The following is a 17,168-nucleotide window of genomic DNA, read 5'->3' as shown; positions in this document are numbered from 1 at the left end:
CATAGGATTGCATTAAAGCATCAATGATATGTTTAGTAAAAGCTTTATTTTGATTATAAGCATGGGGAGAATTTAACACGGATTGCAACAAGGAAATACCATCTAACAAAGAGCAATTATCATAATTAAATTCCTTGAAATCCAAAATAGTGGGTTCATTGCTATGCAAAGTTTTGACCTCTTCAATCCCACTTTTATTAATTTTTGCATCAAGATCTAAAAACTCTGAATCATTGGGGCACCTTTTAACTAAAGTTGACTCATCTCCAATCCCATCTTTATCAAGATTCATATTGGAAAATAAAGATTTAATAGGAGTCACATCAATCACTTTTAGATCTTCATCATTATTATCATGAAAACTAGAAGAACATGCTTTCACAAAGCAATCTTTTTTAGCACGCATCCTAGCGGTTCTTTCTTTGCACTCATCAATGGAAATTCTCATGGCTTTGAGAGACTCATTGATGTCATGCTTAGGTGGAATAGATCTAAGTTTCAAAGAATCAACATCAAGAGAAATTCTATCCATGTTCCTAGTCAACTCATCAATCTTAAGCAATTTTTCTTCAACCAAGGCATTGAAATTCTTTTGCGAACTCATAAATTCTTTAACACTAATCTCAAAATCAGAGGGAATATTATTAAATTTTCCATAAGACTTGTTGTAGGAATTACCATAATTATTTGAGGAATTATTAGGAAACGTCCTAGAATTAAAGTTTCCTCTATACGCGTTGTTACCAAAATTGTTCCTACCAAAGAAATTCACATCCATAGATTCATTATTATTCTCAATCAAAGTGGACAAAGGCATATCATTAGGATCAGAAGAAACATTTTTATTAGCAAACAATTTCATAAGTTCATCCATCTTTCCACTCAAAACATTAATCTCTTCAATCGCATGAACTTTTTTACTAGTGGATCTTTCGGTGCGCCATTGAGAGTAATTAACCATAATATTGTCTAGGAGTTTAGTAGCTTCTCCTAAAGTGATTTCCATAAAAGTGCCTCCCGCGTCCGAATCTAAAAGATTTCTAGAAGCAAAATTCAATCCGGCATAAAAATTTTGTATAATCATCCATAAATTCAAACCATGTGTAGGGCAATTATGTATCATTAATTTCATCCTCTCCTAGGCTTATGCAACATACTCATGATCAAGTTGCTTAAAATTCATAATATCGTTCCTAAGAGAGATGATCTTAGCGGGAGGAAAATACTTAGAGATAAAAGCATGTTTGCACTTATTCCATGAATCAATACTATTTTTAGGCAAAGAAGAGAACCAAGTTTTAGCACGATCTCTAAGCGAAAATGGAAATAGCTTCAATTTAACAATATCATTATCCACATCTTTCTTCTTTTGCATATCACACAAATCAACAAAGTTGTTTAGATGGGTAGGGGCATCTTCACTAGGAAGTCCAGGAAATTGATCTTTCATAACAAGATTCAACAAAGCGGTATTAATTTCACAAGATTCAGCATCGGTAGTAGGAGCAATCGAAGTGCTAATAAAATCATTGTTGTTGGTATTGGATAAGTCACACAATTTAGTATTATCTTGAGCCATCGTGACAAACAATCAATCCAACACACAAGCACACAAGAAGCAAGCGAAAAGATACAAACGGAATAGGGGCGAAGAAAAGGCAAAGGTTTTCGAAAATCATTTTAGAAGTGGGGGAGAGGAAAACGAGAGGCGAATGGCAAATAATGTAATGCGAGGGAGAAGAGTTTATGATGGGTACTTGGCATGTCTTGACTTGGCGTAGATCTCCCTGGCAACGGCGCCAGAAATCCTTCTTGCTATCTCTTAAGCATGCGTTCGTTTTCCCTTGAAGAGGAAAGGGTGATGCAGCAAAGTAGCGTAAGTATTTCCCTCAGTTTTTGAGAACCAAGGTATCAATCCAGTAGGAGACAACGCACAAGTCACCTAGTACCTGCACAAACAATCAAGAACCTTCCAATCAACACAATAAAGGGGTTGTCAATCCCTTCATGGTCACTCGCAAGAGTGAGATCTAATAAAGATAGTAAGGTAAATATTTTTGATATTTTTGTTGTATAGATTGGAAAGTAAAGATTGCAAAATAGTAAACGAGATGCGATGTAAATAAAAGAGATGCAATATAATAAGAAAGAGACCCGGGGGCCATAGGTTTCACTAGTGGTTTCTCTCAAGATAGCATGTATTACGATGGGTGAACAAATTATTGTCGAGTAATTAATAGAAAAGTGCATAGTTATGAAGATATCTAAGGCAATGATCATGAATATGGGCATCACGTCCGTGTCAAGTAGATCGAAACGATTATGCATCTACTACTATTACTCCACACATCGACCGCTATCCAGCATGCATCTAGAGTATTAAGTTCATAAGAACAGAGTAACGCATTAAGCAAGATGACATGATGTAGAGGGATAAACTCAAGCAATATGATATAAACCCCATCTTTTTATCCTCGATGGCAACAATACAATACGTGCCTTGCTGCCCCTACTGTCACTGGGAAAGGATACCGCAAGATTGAATCCAAAGCTAAGCACTTCTCCCATTGCAAGAAAGATCAATCTAGTAGGCCAAACTAAACTGATAATTCAAAGAGACTTGCAAAGATATCAAATCATGCATATAAGAATTCATAGAAGAACCAAATAATATTCATAGATAATCTTGTTCATAAACTCACAATTCATCGGATCTCGGCAAACACACCGCAAAAGAGTATTACATCGAATAGATCTCCAAGAACATCGAGGAGAACTTTGTATTGAGAATCAAAGAGAGAGAAGAAGCCATCTAGCTAATAACTATGGACCCGAGGGTCTGTGGTAAACTACTCACGCTTCATCGGAGAGGCTATTGTGTTGATGTAGAAGCCCTCCGTGATCGATTCCCCCTTCGGTAGATCGCCGGAAAAGGCCCCAAGATGGGATCTCACGGGTACAGAAGGTTGCGGCGGTGGAAAAGTGGTTTCGTGGCTCTCTGCGATCGATCTAGGGTATAAGAGTATATATAGGCGAAAGAAGTACGTAGGTGGAGCTACGAGGGGCCACGAGGGTGGGGGGCGCGCCCTCCTGCCTCGTGGCTGCCTCGCGGAGTCCCGGACTTCAACTCCAAGTCTTCTGGTTTGCTTTCGGTCCAAGAAAGATCATCGCGAAGGTTTCATTCCGTTTGGTATTCCTTTTCTGCGAAACTCTCAAATAGGCAAAAAAAACATAAACTGGCACTAGGCTTTCGGTTAATAGGTTAGTCCCAAAAATAATATAAAAGAGCATATTAAAGCCCATTAAACATCCAAAACAGATAATATAATAGCATGGAACAATACAAAATTATAGATATGTGGGAGACGTATCGGGCTCCATGTAGATCTCCTGACCTAGATTTTCCTCCTATATATACTCATATACCCCGAAAACATCCAAGGGAGCCACGAAACCACTTTTCCACCGCCGCAATCTTTTGTACCCGTGAGATCCCATCTTGGGGCCTTTTCCGGCATCTTGCCGGAGGGGGATTCGATCACGGAGGGCTTCTACATCAACACCATTGCCTCTTCGATGAAGCGTGAGTAGTTTACCTTAGACCTACAGGTCCGTAGCTAGTAGCTAGATGACTTCTTCTCTCATTTTGATTCTCAATACCATGTTCTCCTTTCTTGGAGATCTATTCGATGTAATACTCTTTTGCGGTGTGTTTGCCGAGATCCGATGAATTGTGGATTTATGATCAGCTTATCTAAATATTATTTGAATCTCCTCTGAATTCTTATATGCATGATTTGATATCTTTGCAAGTCTCTTCGAACTATCGATTTGGTTTGGCCAACTACATTGGTTTTTCTTACAATGGGAGAAGTGATTAGTTTTGGGTTCAATCTTGCGGTGCTCGATCCTAGTGACAGAAGGGGAAATGACACGTATTGTATTGTTTCCATCGAGGATAAAAAGATGGGGTTTTCATCATATTGTTTGAGTTAATTTCTCTACATCATGTCATCTTTCTTAAGGCGTTACTCCGTTCTTTATGAACTTAACACTCTAGATGCATGCTGGATAGTGGTCGATGTGTGGAGTAATAGTAGTAGATGCAGAATCGTTTCGGTCTACTTGACATGGACGTGATGCCTATATTCATGATCATTGCCTTAGATATCGTCATAACTTTGCGCTTTTCTATCAATTGCTCGACAGTAATTTGTTCACCCACCGTAATATCTTCTATCTTGAGAGAAGCCTCTAGTGAAACCTATGGCCCCCGGGTCTATTTTTCATCATATAAGTTTCCGATCTACAATTTTGGTTTCCTATTTACTTTCTTTTGCAATCTTTTACTTTCCGTTCCATAAACCAAAAATACCAAAAATATTACTTTATCGTTTATCCATCTCTATCAGATCTCACTTTGCGAATAACCGTGAAGGGATTGACAACCCCTTTGTCGCGTCGGTTGCAAGTTGGTGTTTGTTTGTGCAGGTATTCGGTGGCTTGTCGCGTTGTCTCCTACTGGATTGATACCTTGGTTCTCAAAACTGAGGAAAATACTTACACTATGCATCACTCTTTCCTCTTTAAGGGAAAAACCAACGCAAGCTCAAGAGGTAGCACTTGCATGCAAAAAAAGTAGAAAAAATGAGCAAGCTACAGCCAGACCAGTGGATATGTATAACTGTATTTCACATCAGCATTGGCAAGAAGAATCACTTGCGCAACATTCTCATGAAAAAAATCGTCTCAAAATTCCCAAAGTAACATAAAAGGATGGGCTAGCTTACTTATGGTCAGTTGGCAGTAGAAGGATGTTCAGCTCCCGTGAGCCTGGACTCACTAGGAATTTCAAACCAAGTCAGAGCCTGCAAGGAGACAGGGGTGGATCTGCAATCTGGAGGTGGAGGTGATTCGCATGTTCTGGTGGTGGCGACTGAGGGGATGAACTGGTGAAGGTGGTGGTGTGTGACGCACGGGCTAGAGAAATTGCGTACGAAAAGCATCGGGGGGGCTTAGTAGATCAGCGTGAGATGAACCGACGGAGATTGGTGGCGGCAATCGATTTGATGGAAGGCGGCTATGTGTTGTGGAATTCTCCAGAAGGGCGACTCATTTTTTTAGGTTTGGCGGGATCACATGGGTGGCGAATAAAGGAGATATGAGACGTTCGATCTAATAGAGTGGATGGCTACAGATGAATCTGTTCTGTCAATTGCGGGTAAGACATGCCAAAAGAAGGTTGATTCAAATATTCAAAAAAATTGTGTACTATAGCTGTAGAGACTACATGACTTAGAAACCTGCATGCTAAGCTCAAGCAATCAACACATCACGAGCCCAACTAATTTTCACAAGAACCAATGCAAAGGAGTAAAACCAACAAACACATCACAAGAACTAATTTTTGTAAGAACCAATGCAAGATCATATTTACCGTTTTCGTATTCATTTGATGTGGGCCATTTAATTCAAAAGATTGAAAAATAAAAATCTACATATTTTAGCATATGGGCCACCAATTCAAAAAAAAGAAAAAGAAAAAGAAAGTCAGGAATGGGATTTGAACCCACGCCCACCTGTATCCTTTGTGTTTCTATGTATTTATATTTCGTATTTAAATCATACATACATATTCATATTCACATTTCGTATTTAGATCATTCATTCATGTTCATTTTTTGTATTTAGTCGTATGTACTGTTTTCGTATTCATGTGATGTGGGCCATTTAATTCAAAAGATTGAAAAATAAGAATCTATGTATTTTAGCATATGGGCCATCAATTCAAAAAATAGGACAAAAAAAGTTAAAAGAAAAAGAAAATGTTTTCGTATTCATGTCATGTTCATATTTTGTATTTAGTCGTATGTACTTTTTTAGTATTCATGTGATGTGGGCCATTTAATTCAAAAGATTGAAAAATAAAAATCTACGTAATTTAGCATATGGGCCATCAATTCAAAAAATAGGACAAAAAAGTTAAAAGAAAAAGAAAATGTTTTCGTATTCATGTCATGTTCATATTTTGTATTTAGTCGTATGTACTGTTTTCGTATTCATGTGCTGTGGGCCATTTAATTCAAAAGATTGAAAAATAAAAATCTACGTAATTTAGCATATGGGCCATCAATTCAAAAAATAGGACAAAAAAGTTAAAAGAAAAAGAAAATGTTTTCGTATTCATGTCATGTTCATTTTTTGTATTTAGTCGTATGTACTGTTTTCGTATTCATGTGCTGTGGGCCATTTAATTCAAAAGATTGAAAAATAAAAATCTACATATTTTAGTATATGGGCCATCAATTCAAAAAATAGGACAAAAAGGTTAAAAGAAAAAGAAAATGTCAAGAGTGGGATTTGAACCCACGCCCTTTCGGACCAGTACCTGAAACTGGCGCCTTAGACCAACTCGGCCATCTTGACTACATGTACAACTTGCAACAATTTGCTTATTAATTAGGTTACCTCGGCAAATCTGGACTATGTGCGCAACGATCGCGAAAATGAATCTTCACCTGTCCAGTCCACTGGGCTCACCAACAGTTATTCTCGGCTTTCTAACGCTTGTGGCCTCTGTTCAGACAATTTAGGGCTCCTTTGATTCAAAGGAATTGTATAGGATTTTTGAAGGATTTGAACCCTTAAGAATTTTTCATGTGATGCTCGTTTGATTCGTAGGATTGGCATCCATAAAAATTTTCTATAGAATCCATTTGTACTACATTTTGAAGGAAAATTTCCATCCACTCAAACTTTTTTGTAGAATTTCTTTGTTTTTCCTGCGCTATCAAACATTCTTTCAAATCCTATAGGATATTGTGGGACATGCCATTCTATTCCTGCATTTTTCCTATTCCTTTATTTTAACAATCCTGCGAATCAAAGAGGCCCTTAACTTCGATTTGCCAGGTTTAGTACAACAAAACTGAACTTCGATTTGCCAGGTTTACTACAACAAAACTGAACTTCGATTTGCTATGAAGTGGTCTTGCTGTCCCTGAAGCAAGTGCAGTCCCTAAGTGACTGATTAGAACAAAGAAAATATAGTACCACTAACATTCTCTGATAAAAATACTACTAGTAAGCCGTGAAACATTATCGCAAGCTAGTACAACCACCATAGATAATGATCCAGGAGATTAACTGATTAAGTTATTACAAGCAGGTTCAGGACTATATATGCGATGGAGACGGCGAGTTTGTCTTGGGTTTAACCTACGCGCTCATCATCTTGGTTCGATCTCCGTGAGTGACACCTCGTTCGGCGACGGCGACATCTCTGCCTGGGGCTTGCTGTCCCCGGTGGACTGGGATCCCCCTGGATACGCACCCGAGTACATGCCCGAGAAACCCTCCATGTCGTCGACGCAGAACGTCGGCCTCGACGGCGCCTGCAGAGACACGGTGCTGCTGCTGAGCATGACGTTCACCGCCGACATCGTGGGCCGGTCGGCGGGGCTGTCCTGGACGCACAGCAGGCCGATGTTGACCAGCTTCAGCATCTGGCCTCCAGGCGAACGGCCGCCGAGGGACGGATCCACCAGCTTCTCGACTGTTCCGCTAGTCCAGTGCTCCCATACCTGCATGCATGTGCCAAGAATGTCGCGACAGTTTTGTGTCATATAATCTTGAGGAGCAGAAATCAGAAGTAGTACTACTCACGAGGCTTAAGAGGTCAAGGGATGGCTCCGAGTCCGGGCTAGCGAAGCTGCTGTTCTTCCTCCCCGTGACGATCTCCAGGAGCAGCACGCCGAAACTGAAGGCGTCCGACTTGACGGAATACTGCCCGCGCATCGCGTACTCCGGCGCCATGTATCCGCTGCGTGCAACACGAGCCAAATCGTCGTGTAAATAAACGTCTACGCATTGGCTAGTAGTACTAAACGAAATGCTGTGCGTGCTTACTACGTTCCGGCGATGTGGCTGGTGACGGCCTGCGACTGATCCCAGCCGAACAGCTTCGCCAGCCCGAAGTCCGAGATCTTGGGGTTGCAGTCCGAGTCCAGGAGCACATTGCTGGCCTTGAGGTCCCGGTGGACGATCCTCAGCTGGGAGTCCTCGTGGAGGTACTGCAGGCCCCGGGCAACCCCGTTCACGATCTTGAGCCGCTTCCCCCAGTCCAGGTCCCTGCTTTTCCCTGCATCTGCCAACGGAACAACCAGGAAACGACCATCAGAACCCGGAGCCAGTACGTGACACCTACTGCTCCGGTTCGAAGAGAACTGATGGAACGTAGTACGTAGTACCGAAGAGAACGGTGTCGAGGCTCCGGTTGGGCATGTACTCGTACACGAGCAGCTTCTCCTGTCCTTCCAGGCAAACGCCAAGGAGCCTCACAAGGTTCTTGTGCTGAAGCTTAGCGACCAGAACCAGCTCTGTTTTCAGCTCTTCTATCCCTTGCGTGGAGCTCTGTGACAGCCTCTTCACGGCTATCTCTTCACCTTCAGAGAGGACACCCTGTGCAATCCGGCCAACAAAGATGTGAACAACCAACCAACATGAAATTTGCGTAATACCACTATATGAATGTTTGATTGGCACCTTGTAAACCGCACCGAACCCTCCTTCCCCAAGCTTGTTGCTCTCGGCGAAGTTATCTGTTGCAGCCCGCAGCGTCGATAGATCAAGTAGGAGGGAATCGATGCTTTGGATGTCATCTGGATTAGTAGCTGAATCTGTAGCAACAAGGAGGGTGCACAATGATCAGCGTATAACTGGAATGCAGTCAATTGAGCATGAGTGGTTCCGGTAGTTAGAATGTTTGCTTTTCAGCTAGTGCGAGTGCATCATTGGTTGAATCGCTGGTGCGTGTTTAACTAATACTTTAGTGATCTAAATGCTCTTATATTTCTTTACAGAGGGAGTACAGTATTAAGAGACCATCATGAACTTGGACTTTGAGTAAATTTAGGTAACCAGTGAATCACCATTCCCCTGCTGCTAGGCCAGTTGATAAATTGACGGTGTTAAGAGTAGAGGGGCTAGTGGCTTACATGGTAGTGGTACTGACGGCTTTCTTTCTGCCGGTTTTCTCCTCCTCCAGAAGCAAACGCACGTTGAAATGAGAAGCAGTGCAGCAACTATAGGTAGTGTGATGGCCAAGATCAATCCTGTCCTATTTCTTCTTCCTTCTGCAAACAAATGATGTGAATTTCAGACAAGGCGCACATCAGTCATAGTGTAGTTCAGACTGCAGAGAAGTGTTCCACCATCCAAGTGACAACAATCAAGCACCAAAGAACAGCAATCATACGCGCCTGAAGAGTCACTTTTTGTTTCAGAAACTCACCTTCTTCGGCCGCCGCTGGCGCTGGCGCCGGTGCAGGCGGCAGCACGTCCGGGAGTTGCAGCAGTGGGCGTCCGGAGAAGAAGGAGTAGGTCTCGAACCGGAAGTTGCATCGCACGCCGAACACTCTCCCGCCCGGCTTCCCCACGAAGTACTGCGGGGTAAACTTCTCGATTATGTCCCTGAGGCAGCTCCGGCAGTCGTCCGCCGCCATGTCCGGCGTGCACTGCGCCAGCGAGTAAATCTTGGGGTACGTCGCGTCGTACCCCTCCTCCCCCGTGCCGAACCGCCGGGTCGGGTCCCCAGCGGCATAGTCGGCGGTGGCGTTGACGAGCCGGCCGGAGGCGGCGTCGAACGCCGCCGCCGCCGCGCCCGCGGTGACGTTGTTGCCGTTGAACGCGACGAACCTGCCGCTGTTGTCGGTGACGTTGGCCAGGAAGTCGTGGCCGGAGTAGCGGAGGATGCAGGGGTCGTCGAACATGGTGGCGCGCCGGTTGAAGGCGCAGAGCTGCTGCGCGTTCCGGAAGGCGGCGGCGACGCAGGCCGCGCAGGAGGAGGCGTTGGTGTCGCCGCGGCAGAGCGCGAGCGCGTAGACGGCGTCCGGCGCGGCGCCGGCGGAGCCCTTGGCGAAGAGCGCCGGGGACGCGGAGGCGTTCCTGGGGAGGCCGCCGGCGAGGGCGCGTATGTTGGCCTGGTAGGCGCTGCCCTCCGTGTAGTTCCCGGCGGCGGCGTCGCAGAGCTGCCACGGCAGCGGCTGCGCGCCGGCGAGCGGCGCGTTGAGGAACGCGAGGAGGAGGAGGAGGGCGGCGGCGAGGTGGTAACGGAGAGCAAGACTGCGTCGCATGCGCATGGCCGCCATCGCCATGGAGTTGAGCTGCTGGGTGCTATCGCGGAGTAGAGGTACAGTACGGGCGTACTGGTAGTTTCCAAGTAAATAGAAGTGTGGATTTTCCACGGCCGACGCTGACGATCGAACTGTTGCTGTCTTGGCGCAGCAGCTGATGGCGAAAGGAGTAGGATGAGTAGAGTGAGGTCGTGATCTGATACGGTTAGGTCGCGTGGCGCATGGTGGAATTGGTCAATTGAGGTGGCTTGACCATTTGTTTCTTTGGCCTTTTTCTGCGTCAGGTGTTCTAGATAGCTACGGCGCTCTGGACTACTGGTCAGTGTCAAGATCAACATAGAAAACTTGGAAAAATGCTCTCAAATAAACTGTATAGTAGCGCCAGGATGGTTCGCAATTACGTATTCGGTTACAAATTCTTCTCATCAACAGATAAAACTTAAAGAAACATCAAATCAAGGTGAAATGGCTGCTCACCATTAGCCGTCAGGTCAGATGGTCGCTACAGTAGCAGTCAACAAATGCTTTGCTCCGGTCAACCCCTCTGACCCCACCTGCCAATGATACACGGACCGACACCCGAACAACCCCTTCTCCTTTTGATTTCCTTTTTGTTTTTGTTTTTGTACAGTTTACCGACGCAGTGAGCCACCGCTGGCGGGATTGCCATGGCCAAACCCCACCGCTGCTTCTCCCCGTACCTCGCCGGCGTCGCTGCGGCCTTCCTCCTCTCCATCCTCCACGCGCCACTCGCCGCCGCCGATGACGAGCCGCCTCCGTGGCCGATCTGCGGGCCCTATCCCCCCAGCGGCAACTACACGCAGAACACCACCTACCGGGCCAACATCGATCTTCTCTCCGCCACCCTCCCCAGGAACGCCTCCTTGTCTCCAGCCTTCTACGCCACCGGAGACGTCGGCGACGTGCCGGACATCGTCTACGGCCAGGCGCTCTGCCGCGGCGACGTCGCCAACGCCTCCGCCTGCGAGGCCTGCGTCGCGGCCGCCTTCCGCGGCGCGCGGCGGGCGTGCCCGCTCTACAAGGACGTCATCATCTTCTACGACCTCTGCCAGCTCCGCTTCTCCAACCGCAACTTCCTCCTCGACGACGACTACCTCGTCACAACCTACACGCTCCTGCGCTCCCGGGTCGTGGCCACGCCGGCGTTCGACGCCGCCGTCGGGCTGCTCCTCAACGCCACCGCGGACCACGCGGTGGAGGACTCCTCCAGGAGGTTCGGCACGGGGGAGGAGGGCTTCGGCGACAGGAGGAACACCACGATTTACGCGCTGGCGCAGTGCGCGCAGGAAAAGACGGCGGACGTCTGCCGGAGCTGCCTCAGCATCATAATTGGGCAGCTGCCCAACTTGTTCAGAGGCAGGACAGGAGGGGGCATGTTCGGGGTGTGGTGCAACTTCCGGTACGAGGTGTACCCTTTCTTCCCCGGCCGTCCGCTGGTGCAGCTTCCGCAGTTCGTAGAGAGCCCGCCTGCTTCCGCGCCACCGGTGACCGGAGGGGAAGGTGAGTTGGCTGTAAGAAGGGAAATCATTTCCTCCCAAGTTTTTTTCTGCAGTTATAAAATCTGAATTTTATTGGTTCTTTGATGTGCAATGGCGTGCATATGTAAGAACATGCAACAACAAATGATTACGTTTAGGAATAAGGGGGAGTTCCTCTCGACTTTCTGTGAAAAAAACAGGATTTAATCAGTAACAGAATTATCCTGATATAGATTCTGAATCAGTTAACACCACCGGCTTGTTCCATTCCTGCTCATCATAAGACATGAATCATGGCTTCGTCAGAGTACTTGAGGTGTCAGTTATAGAATTGCTCAACTATATTTATATACATGTGCAAACTAGCTAACTAATTGCCAGTGTGATGCAAATACAAAAACAACATGACCCTTAAATACAGACAATCTTGCAAATGGTTTCTGTGCTCTGAAACTCACAAGGTTTTCTTAGGAAAATCCTACTCCCTCCGATCCATATTAATATATGTACTACAAGATTCCGATTGACGTTATAACTAACAAGTATACCGTCTTGATGGTATATATTTACTTGCAGAGAAAAAGAGAAATAGTGCAGGTAAAGTTCTAGCTATTCTGATGCCTACAATTGCTGTGATATTGTCCATCGCTGTGGTGTACTTTTTCTGTTGGAGGAAGAGAAGACCAGAAGAAGATGCGTATCTACCTTGTAAGGCCTCTTAAGCACTTTAAACTATGGAATAATAGCCAGTCAAGTGATGACTCAATTGATTATCCATCAGATGGTGATTAGATCAGTGCATAGTAGAACTTGTTTAGTATGTTATCACTTTCTTAAATCTTAATACCAAAGGTTATCCGTACATTGGAGCAGAATCGTATATTTCGTAAAGAGCTCAAAACCTTGTTTTTCATCATTGTCTACTTATTCTTCAACATATTCAGCTACCTCAGATGATATTCAACACATCGATTCGCTTCTTCTCGATCTAGCAACACTGAGAATTGCCACCGATGACTTTGACAACAGCAAAATGCTTGGTAAAGGAGGGTTTGGTATGGTTTATAAGGTACAGAACTACACAATGTATAGCTTATGTTTCGGGGGGAGAAAAAGTGGCTTTGTCAGTTATGTTTTTTTGCAGAGGACTAAGTATCTTTACTTTGACAGGGAGTCCTACCTGACGGTGAAGAAATAGCCGTGAAAAGGCTTGGTCAGACTTCCAGACAAGGAATAGGAGAGCTGAAGAGTGAACTGGTTCTGGTTGCCAAGCTTCACCACAAGAATCTTGTGAGACTTGTTGGTGTTTGCTTGGAAGAGCAAGAGAAAATACTTGTTTATGAATATATGCCCAATAGAAGCCTTGATATGATTCTTTTTGGTAAGATTTTCTCGCTAATATTTTTTTCTTTTTTGCTTTGAAATTTTATTCACGTAACTAATAGTAAAATCTATGCTACAATGATACACTTGTTTGAACCACAGATTCTGAAAAAAACAAAGAGCTAGACTGGGGAAAGCGGTTCAAGATAATCAATGGAATCGCTCGAGGCTTGCAATACCTCCACGAAGATTCTCAACTGAAGATAGTTCACCGAGACCTCAAAGCGAGCAATGTACTACTAGATGTCGATTACAATCCTAAAATTTCCGACTTCGGCTTAGCGAAGATATTCGGAGGGGATCAGTCAGAAGATGTGACTCGTCGTATCGCCGGCACATAGTAAGCATGTCGAGTACATTTTGTCTGACAAAACACCAAGTTTTTAGTCGGGTTGTAAGGTTCTGTTTCTGTCACAGCGGATACATGGCCCCGGAGTACGCCATGCGCGGTCAGTATTCCGTGAAGTCGGACGTGTTCAGCTTCGGCGTCTTGGTCCTGGAGATCATCACAGGGAGAAGAAACAGTGGCTCATATAACACTGAGCAAGACGTGGATCTTTTGAATCTTGTGAGCACCTGAAGCCTGTCCGTAAACTCTGCACGCGGCCAGCTTCTGGTAACAATGTCTGAATACCCTTGCAAAATTTGCTGCAGGTATGGGAGCACTGGACCCGGGGAAACGTCGTCGAGTTGATGGATCCATCCCTGAGCAACCACCCTCCCGTCGACCAGGTGCTCAAGTGCATCCACGTCGGGCTCCTGTGCGTGCAGAGGAAACCGGCGAGCAGGCCGACGATGTCGTCGGTGAATATCATGTTCAGCAGCCACACCGTCCGTCTCCCTTCTCTGTCCAGGCCGGCATTCTGCATCCAGGAGGTCAGTGTCAGTGAAACCTCGACTGCCTATTCGGAAGCATATCCGCTCACGGAAAATTCAACTGTGATGTCTTCGAACCAAGTGTCAATCACGGAGCTTTCGCCAAGATGAGTCCTGTATAGTTTGAAGCAGTTAACTGAACCAGCTGTGTATAGTGTTTCTTACGGTACAGTATGTCAGTATCTTAACTTGTTGGAAATGATCTTGGGAGGAGGAAGAGGCCCTGCTGTATCGGTGTCTATTACTGAATCTTTGCAATGTGGATGTAAGTAGAACTGCTAAGATGCTATTAATAGGGATTGCAACTGGCAAGAGTGGGGAACAAAAGTCATGGTAAAGCTGATGTATGGCGTGATAGATTATAAAGAATGCCAATTTTTCTGTTCAACTAAATTATTAGAGTGAATTCCAGTTTTTACCCCCTATCTTGATATTTTTGTCACTAATTACCCCATTTAGCAGGATTTCATCCGTTTTACCCCATTTAGCAAAAGTGTTGCCACAATTTACCCTGTGTAAAATTTTGTATCTGTTCTGACTGGCGGGTCCAAATTGTCAGGTCTAGCTAGCAATGCCACATCGACGATTTTTTCCTATCTATTTTTCTCCTTGTTGAACCGGTCCTCCTAACTTCTCCCGACCGGCCAGGCCCGATATGATCGCACCGTCGTCACAGACCCGCCATCAACTGAGCACAGCCTGATGGTTATTGGAATAAATCGCGATGTCCATGTCCGACTAGGGCAGGAGGCAGTCTTCACATGGGATACGTATAGGCTTAGTTTGGCTAGGGCTAGGTGCTATATATATCTTTGTACACCACGTTCTAATATCACCAGATCAAAGCAATAAAGAAATGTGAGGCTTGAGACTATAGCCTGTTGCAATCTATCGATCAGAGTTTCTTCCATCGATCGCCAAGTTACGCAGTGTTCTGCCGACGGCATCGTGATCGACCGATCGGATGTAGCGCTAGTGCAAAGCCCAGGTTCACCTACGCGTGCATGCGCATGTGGCATTGTTCATCAATCCATCTATGCTAGCTTCCTTGTCTAGCTGCTTGCACGTTTGGTCCTGATGTCACCAAAGCAAGAAGATTCAGTGCAGCGGTTCACGTAAATGGACGTGCCTAGCCCGATGTCGGGGAGCTTGATGGAGCCATGAGAATCCACCGGTCGGTGTCGCCATCGCCGATGCCTGACAATATCTAACACTAGGTTCGAGCGAGCCTGACGGGTGCATTCGGTCGGAAGCCTGGACAGGCAATGCAATCGATTGGGGCAGGCGACACAAGCTAGAAGCGACTGGAGGTGAGCATGGCGCGCGGCCGACTCGGGCGTTGTGCGTTGGACGTGATGTGAGTGACCTCCATTGTGCCGAGCCGGTCGGGAGAAGTTATGCTCTATGCGGCACAGGTCAGAATGCTCACACAATTTTAAACAGGGTAAATTGTGGCAATACTTTTCCTAAATGGGGTAAAATGAATGAAATCTCGCTAAATGGGGTAATTAGTGTCAAAAATGTTAAAATAAAGGGTAAAAACGGAATTCACTCAAATTATTACAACGGGATGTACATATTCTGGTACTTTAGTCTGTGATTTATGTGCACATATTAATGTGATTGTGTAAATAAATGCTTTATCAAATCTTGCACGTGATTTACCTACCTAAATAAATTTATAATTTTATTTGATAAGAACCATAATTTTATTTGGTATAAGTCAATAAAATGCGGACAGTTAGGACGTTTTGAAGAAAAAACGGTGAAAAACCTAGGAAGGAAAATTTCAAAACGAAGAGAAGGTGGGGAACATACGTGAAGATGAAAAAAAAATTCAAAACAAAGAGAGGGCAGGGAACATACGTAAAGTTGAAAATTCAAAACGAAGAGAGGGCAGGGAACATACGTAAAGTTGAACGACGCGTGTTCGGCCTAAAAGGGCACTTACTATATTTTAAATAATATAGAATAATGCATGTGCGTTGCAGCGGGATATAAATATTCTAGTACATTAGTTTGTGATTTACCTGTCAATAACAATGTGATTGTGTAAATAAATTTTCATCAAATTCTGCTCGTGAATTACCTTATATTTTGATTAGAAGTTTGATAAGTAAATTAAAATGGAATTGATTCAGAATGTAAGTAATTAAGATGATTGATTATCATATACAATGAAAGGTTGGACGAATGGGTGGTGAAAAAAATGGTGAAACGGAAATCTTACATTTTTTTTAAGTAGTATAAGTAGTAGAGATACATGTGCGTTGCAGTGGGATATAAATATTCTAGTGCGTTAGTTTGTGATTTATCTGTCAATAACAATGCGATTGTGTAAATAAATGTTCATCAAATTCTGCTCGTGAATTACCTTATATTTTGATTAGAAGTTTGATAATGGGATTGATTCAGAAGATAAGTAAATTAAGATGATTAATTATCATGTAAATAAAAAGTTGGACGAAGGGGTGGTGGGGAAAAGGTGAAACGGGGATCTTACATTATTTCTAAGTAGTAAAGATAGAGATATATGAGGATGCCAGCCTTTTCAAGTCTAGTAAAACTAATAACTCTGATTTTCTCGGTTGCTCCAGGTATTTTTCCGTTTCATTTGTTTCCTTCGCTTTTTGTTTCTTTATTTTTTTTTATTTTTTATCTTTTTGTTCAACACATATAGAAAATATTGTACAGATGCAGATGCTCATACAAATGTATACCTATACGAGCACTTCTAAGAGACTGAACTGACATATGAGATGATTGAACTTGTATTTGCAAATACACATGAGATGATCGAGGAAAATGCGAGCATAAGTGTCAAATCTAGAACTTGAACCACGGGTGGTTCACAATATTCATAGTGTTTTCACAATATGGTCATCATGTATTATAGAAAGGTTCATAGTGTATTTAGAAAATGTGCAAGATGTATTTACATTTTTTTACCGTTTATTAAGAAATGTTCATCATGTACTTTTAAAAGGTTGTATATTTAAACTTTTACTCGGCATACTTTAAAAATGCTCATTGCGTACTAATCAATGTTCATCGTCTTGTACCTAGAAAGTGTTCGTCATGTATTTAAACGTTCGTTGTTTTCCAAAATTGTTCATCGTGTATCTAGAAATTATTCATTGTTTGTTTCAACAATATTCATTGTGTATTTTAGAAAAGTTCACTGTTTATTTTAAATAACACGTGAATTATTTTTAAAAAATGCATGAACATTTTTATATACATGTGAGCATTTTTTTCAACTTTATATACACGATGA

The 17,168-nt window shown here is 43.8% G+C and overlaps 2 protein-coding genes and 1 non-coding gene across 3 annotated transcripts; 1 reads left to right on the top strand and 2 right to left on the bottom strand.

The window, feature by feature from the left end:
* Positions 1-6,345: 6,345 nt before the first annotated feature.
* Positions 6,346-6,426, bottom strand: TRNAL-CAG (transfer RNA leucine (anticodon CAG)). The gene has a single exon. It is a non-coding gene; the product is annotated as a tRNA-Leu (tRNA).
* Positions 6,427-7,014: 588 nt separating this feature from the next.
* Positions 7,015-10,268, bottom strand: LOC125536793 (cysteine-rich receptor-like protein kinase 10). Its single transcript, XM_048700061.2, has 7 exons — positions 9,293-10,268; positions 8,997-9,134; positions 8,545-8,678; positions 8,250-8,460; positions 7,909-8,146; positions 7,666-7,822; positions 7,015-7,583 (listed from the first exon to the last, which is right to left on the bottom strand). Exons 1-7 carry the CDS (start codon positions 10,152-10,154, stop codon positions 7,230-7,232), a joined length of 2,094 nt encoding a protein of 697 aa, XP_048556018.2. The 5' UTR covers positions 10,155-10,268; the 3' UTR covers positions 7,015-7,229.
* A 439-nt stretch (positions 10,269-10,707) lies between these two features.
* LOC125536794 (cysteine-rich receptor-like protein kinase 6) lies at positions 10,708-14,284 on the top strand. The gene is made up of 7 exons (XM_048700062.2): positions 10,708-11,654; positions 12,209-12,340; positions 12,577-12,701; positions 12,803-13,013; positions 13,118-13,355; positions 13,433-13,583; positions 13,670-14,284. Exons 1-7 carry the CDS (start codon positions 10,802-10,804, stop codon positions 14,000-14,002), a joined length of 2,043 nt encoding a protein of 680 aa, XP_048556019.2. The 5' UTR covers positions 10,708-10,801; the 3' UTR covers positions 14,003-14,284.
* Positions 14,285-17,168: the final 2,884 nt, after the last annotated feature.

This window comes from Triticum urartu, chromosome 2A (assembly GCF_056163025.1).
Source record: "Triticum urartu cultivar PI428250 chromosome 2A, HENAU_Tu73, whole genome shotgun sequence".
Taxonomy (NCBI): domain Eukaryota; kingdom Viridiplantae; phylum Streptophyta; class Magnoliopsida; order Poales; family Poaceae; genus Triticum; species Triticum urartu.
The sequence above is the reverse complement of the archived record's forward strand: the minus strand, read 5'-3'. Positions and strand labels throughout refer to the sequence as shown.

Excerpts from the sequence above, each read along its gene's own strand:
- LOC125536793 (XM_048700061.2), bottom strand. The coding sequence starts at position 10,154 with ATGGCGATGGCGGCCATGCGCATGCGACGCAGTCTTGCTCTCCGTTAC. Across the intron at positions 9,135-9,292 it reads GCCAGCGGCGGCCGAAGAAG|AAGGAAGAAGAAATAGGACA; the intron begins GTGAGTTTCTGA and ends ATTTGTTTGCAG. Across the intron at positions 8,679-8,996 it reads GCCGTCAGTACCACTACCAT|ATTCAGCTACTAATCCAGAT; the intron begins GTAAGCCACTAG and ends TTGTTGCTACAG.
- LOC125536794 (XM_048700062.2), top strand. The coding sequence starts at position 10,802 with ATGGCCAAACCCCACCGCTGCTTCTCCCCGTACCTCGCCGGCGTCGCT. Across the intron at positions 12,341-12,576 it reads AGAAGATGCGTATCTACCTT|CTACCTCAGATGATATTCAA; the intron begins GTAAGGCCTCTT and ends CAACATATTCAG. Across the intron at positions 13,584-13,669 it reads ACGTGGATCTTTTGAATCTT|GTATGGGAGCACTGGACCCG; the intron begins GTGAGCACCTGA and ends AATTTGCTGCAG.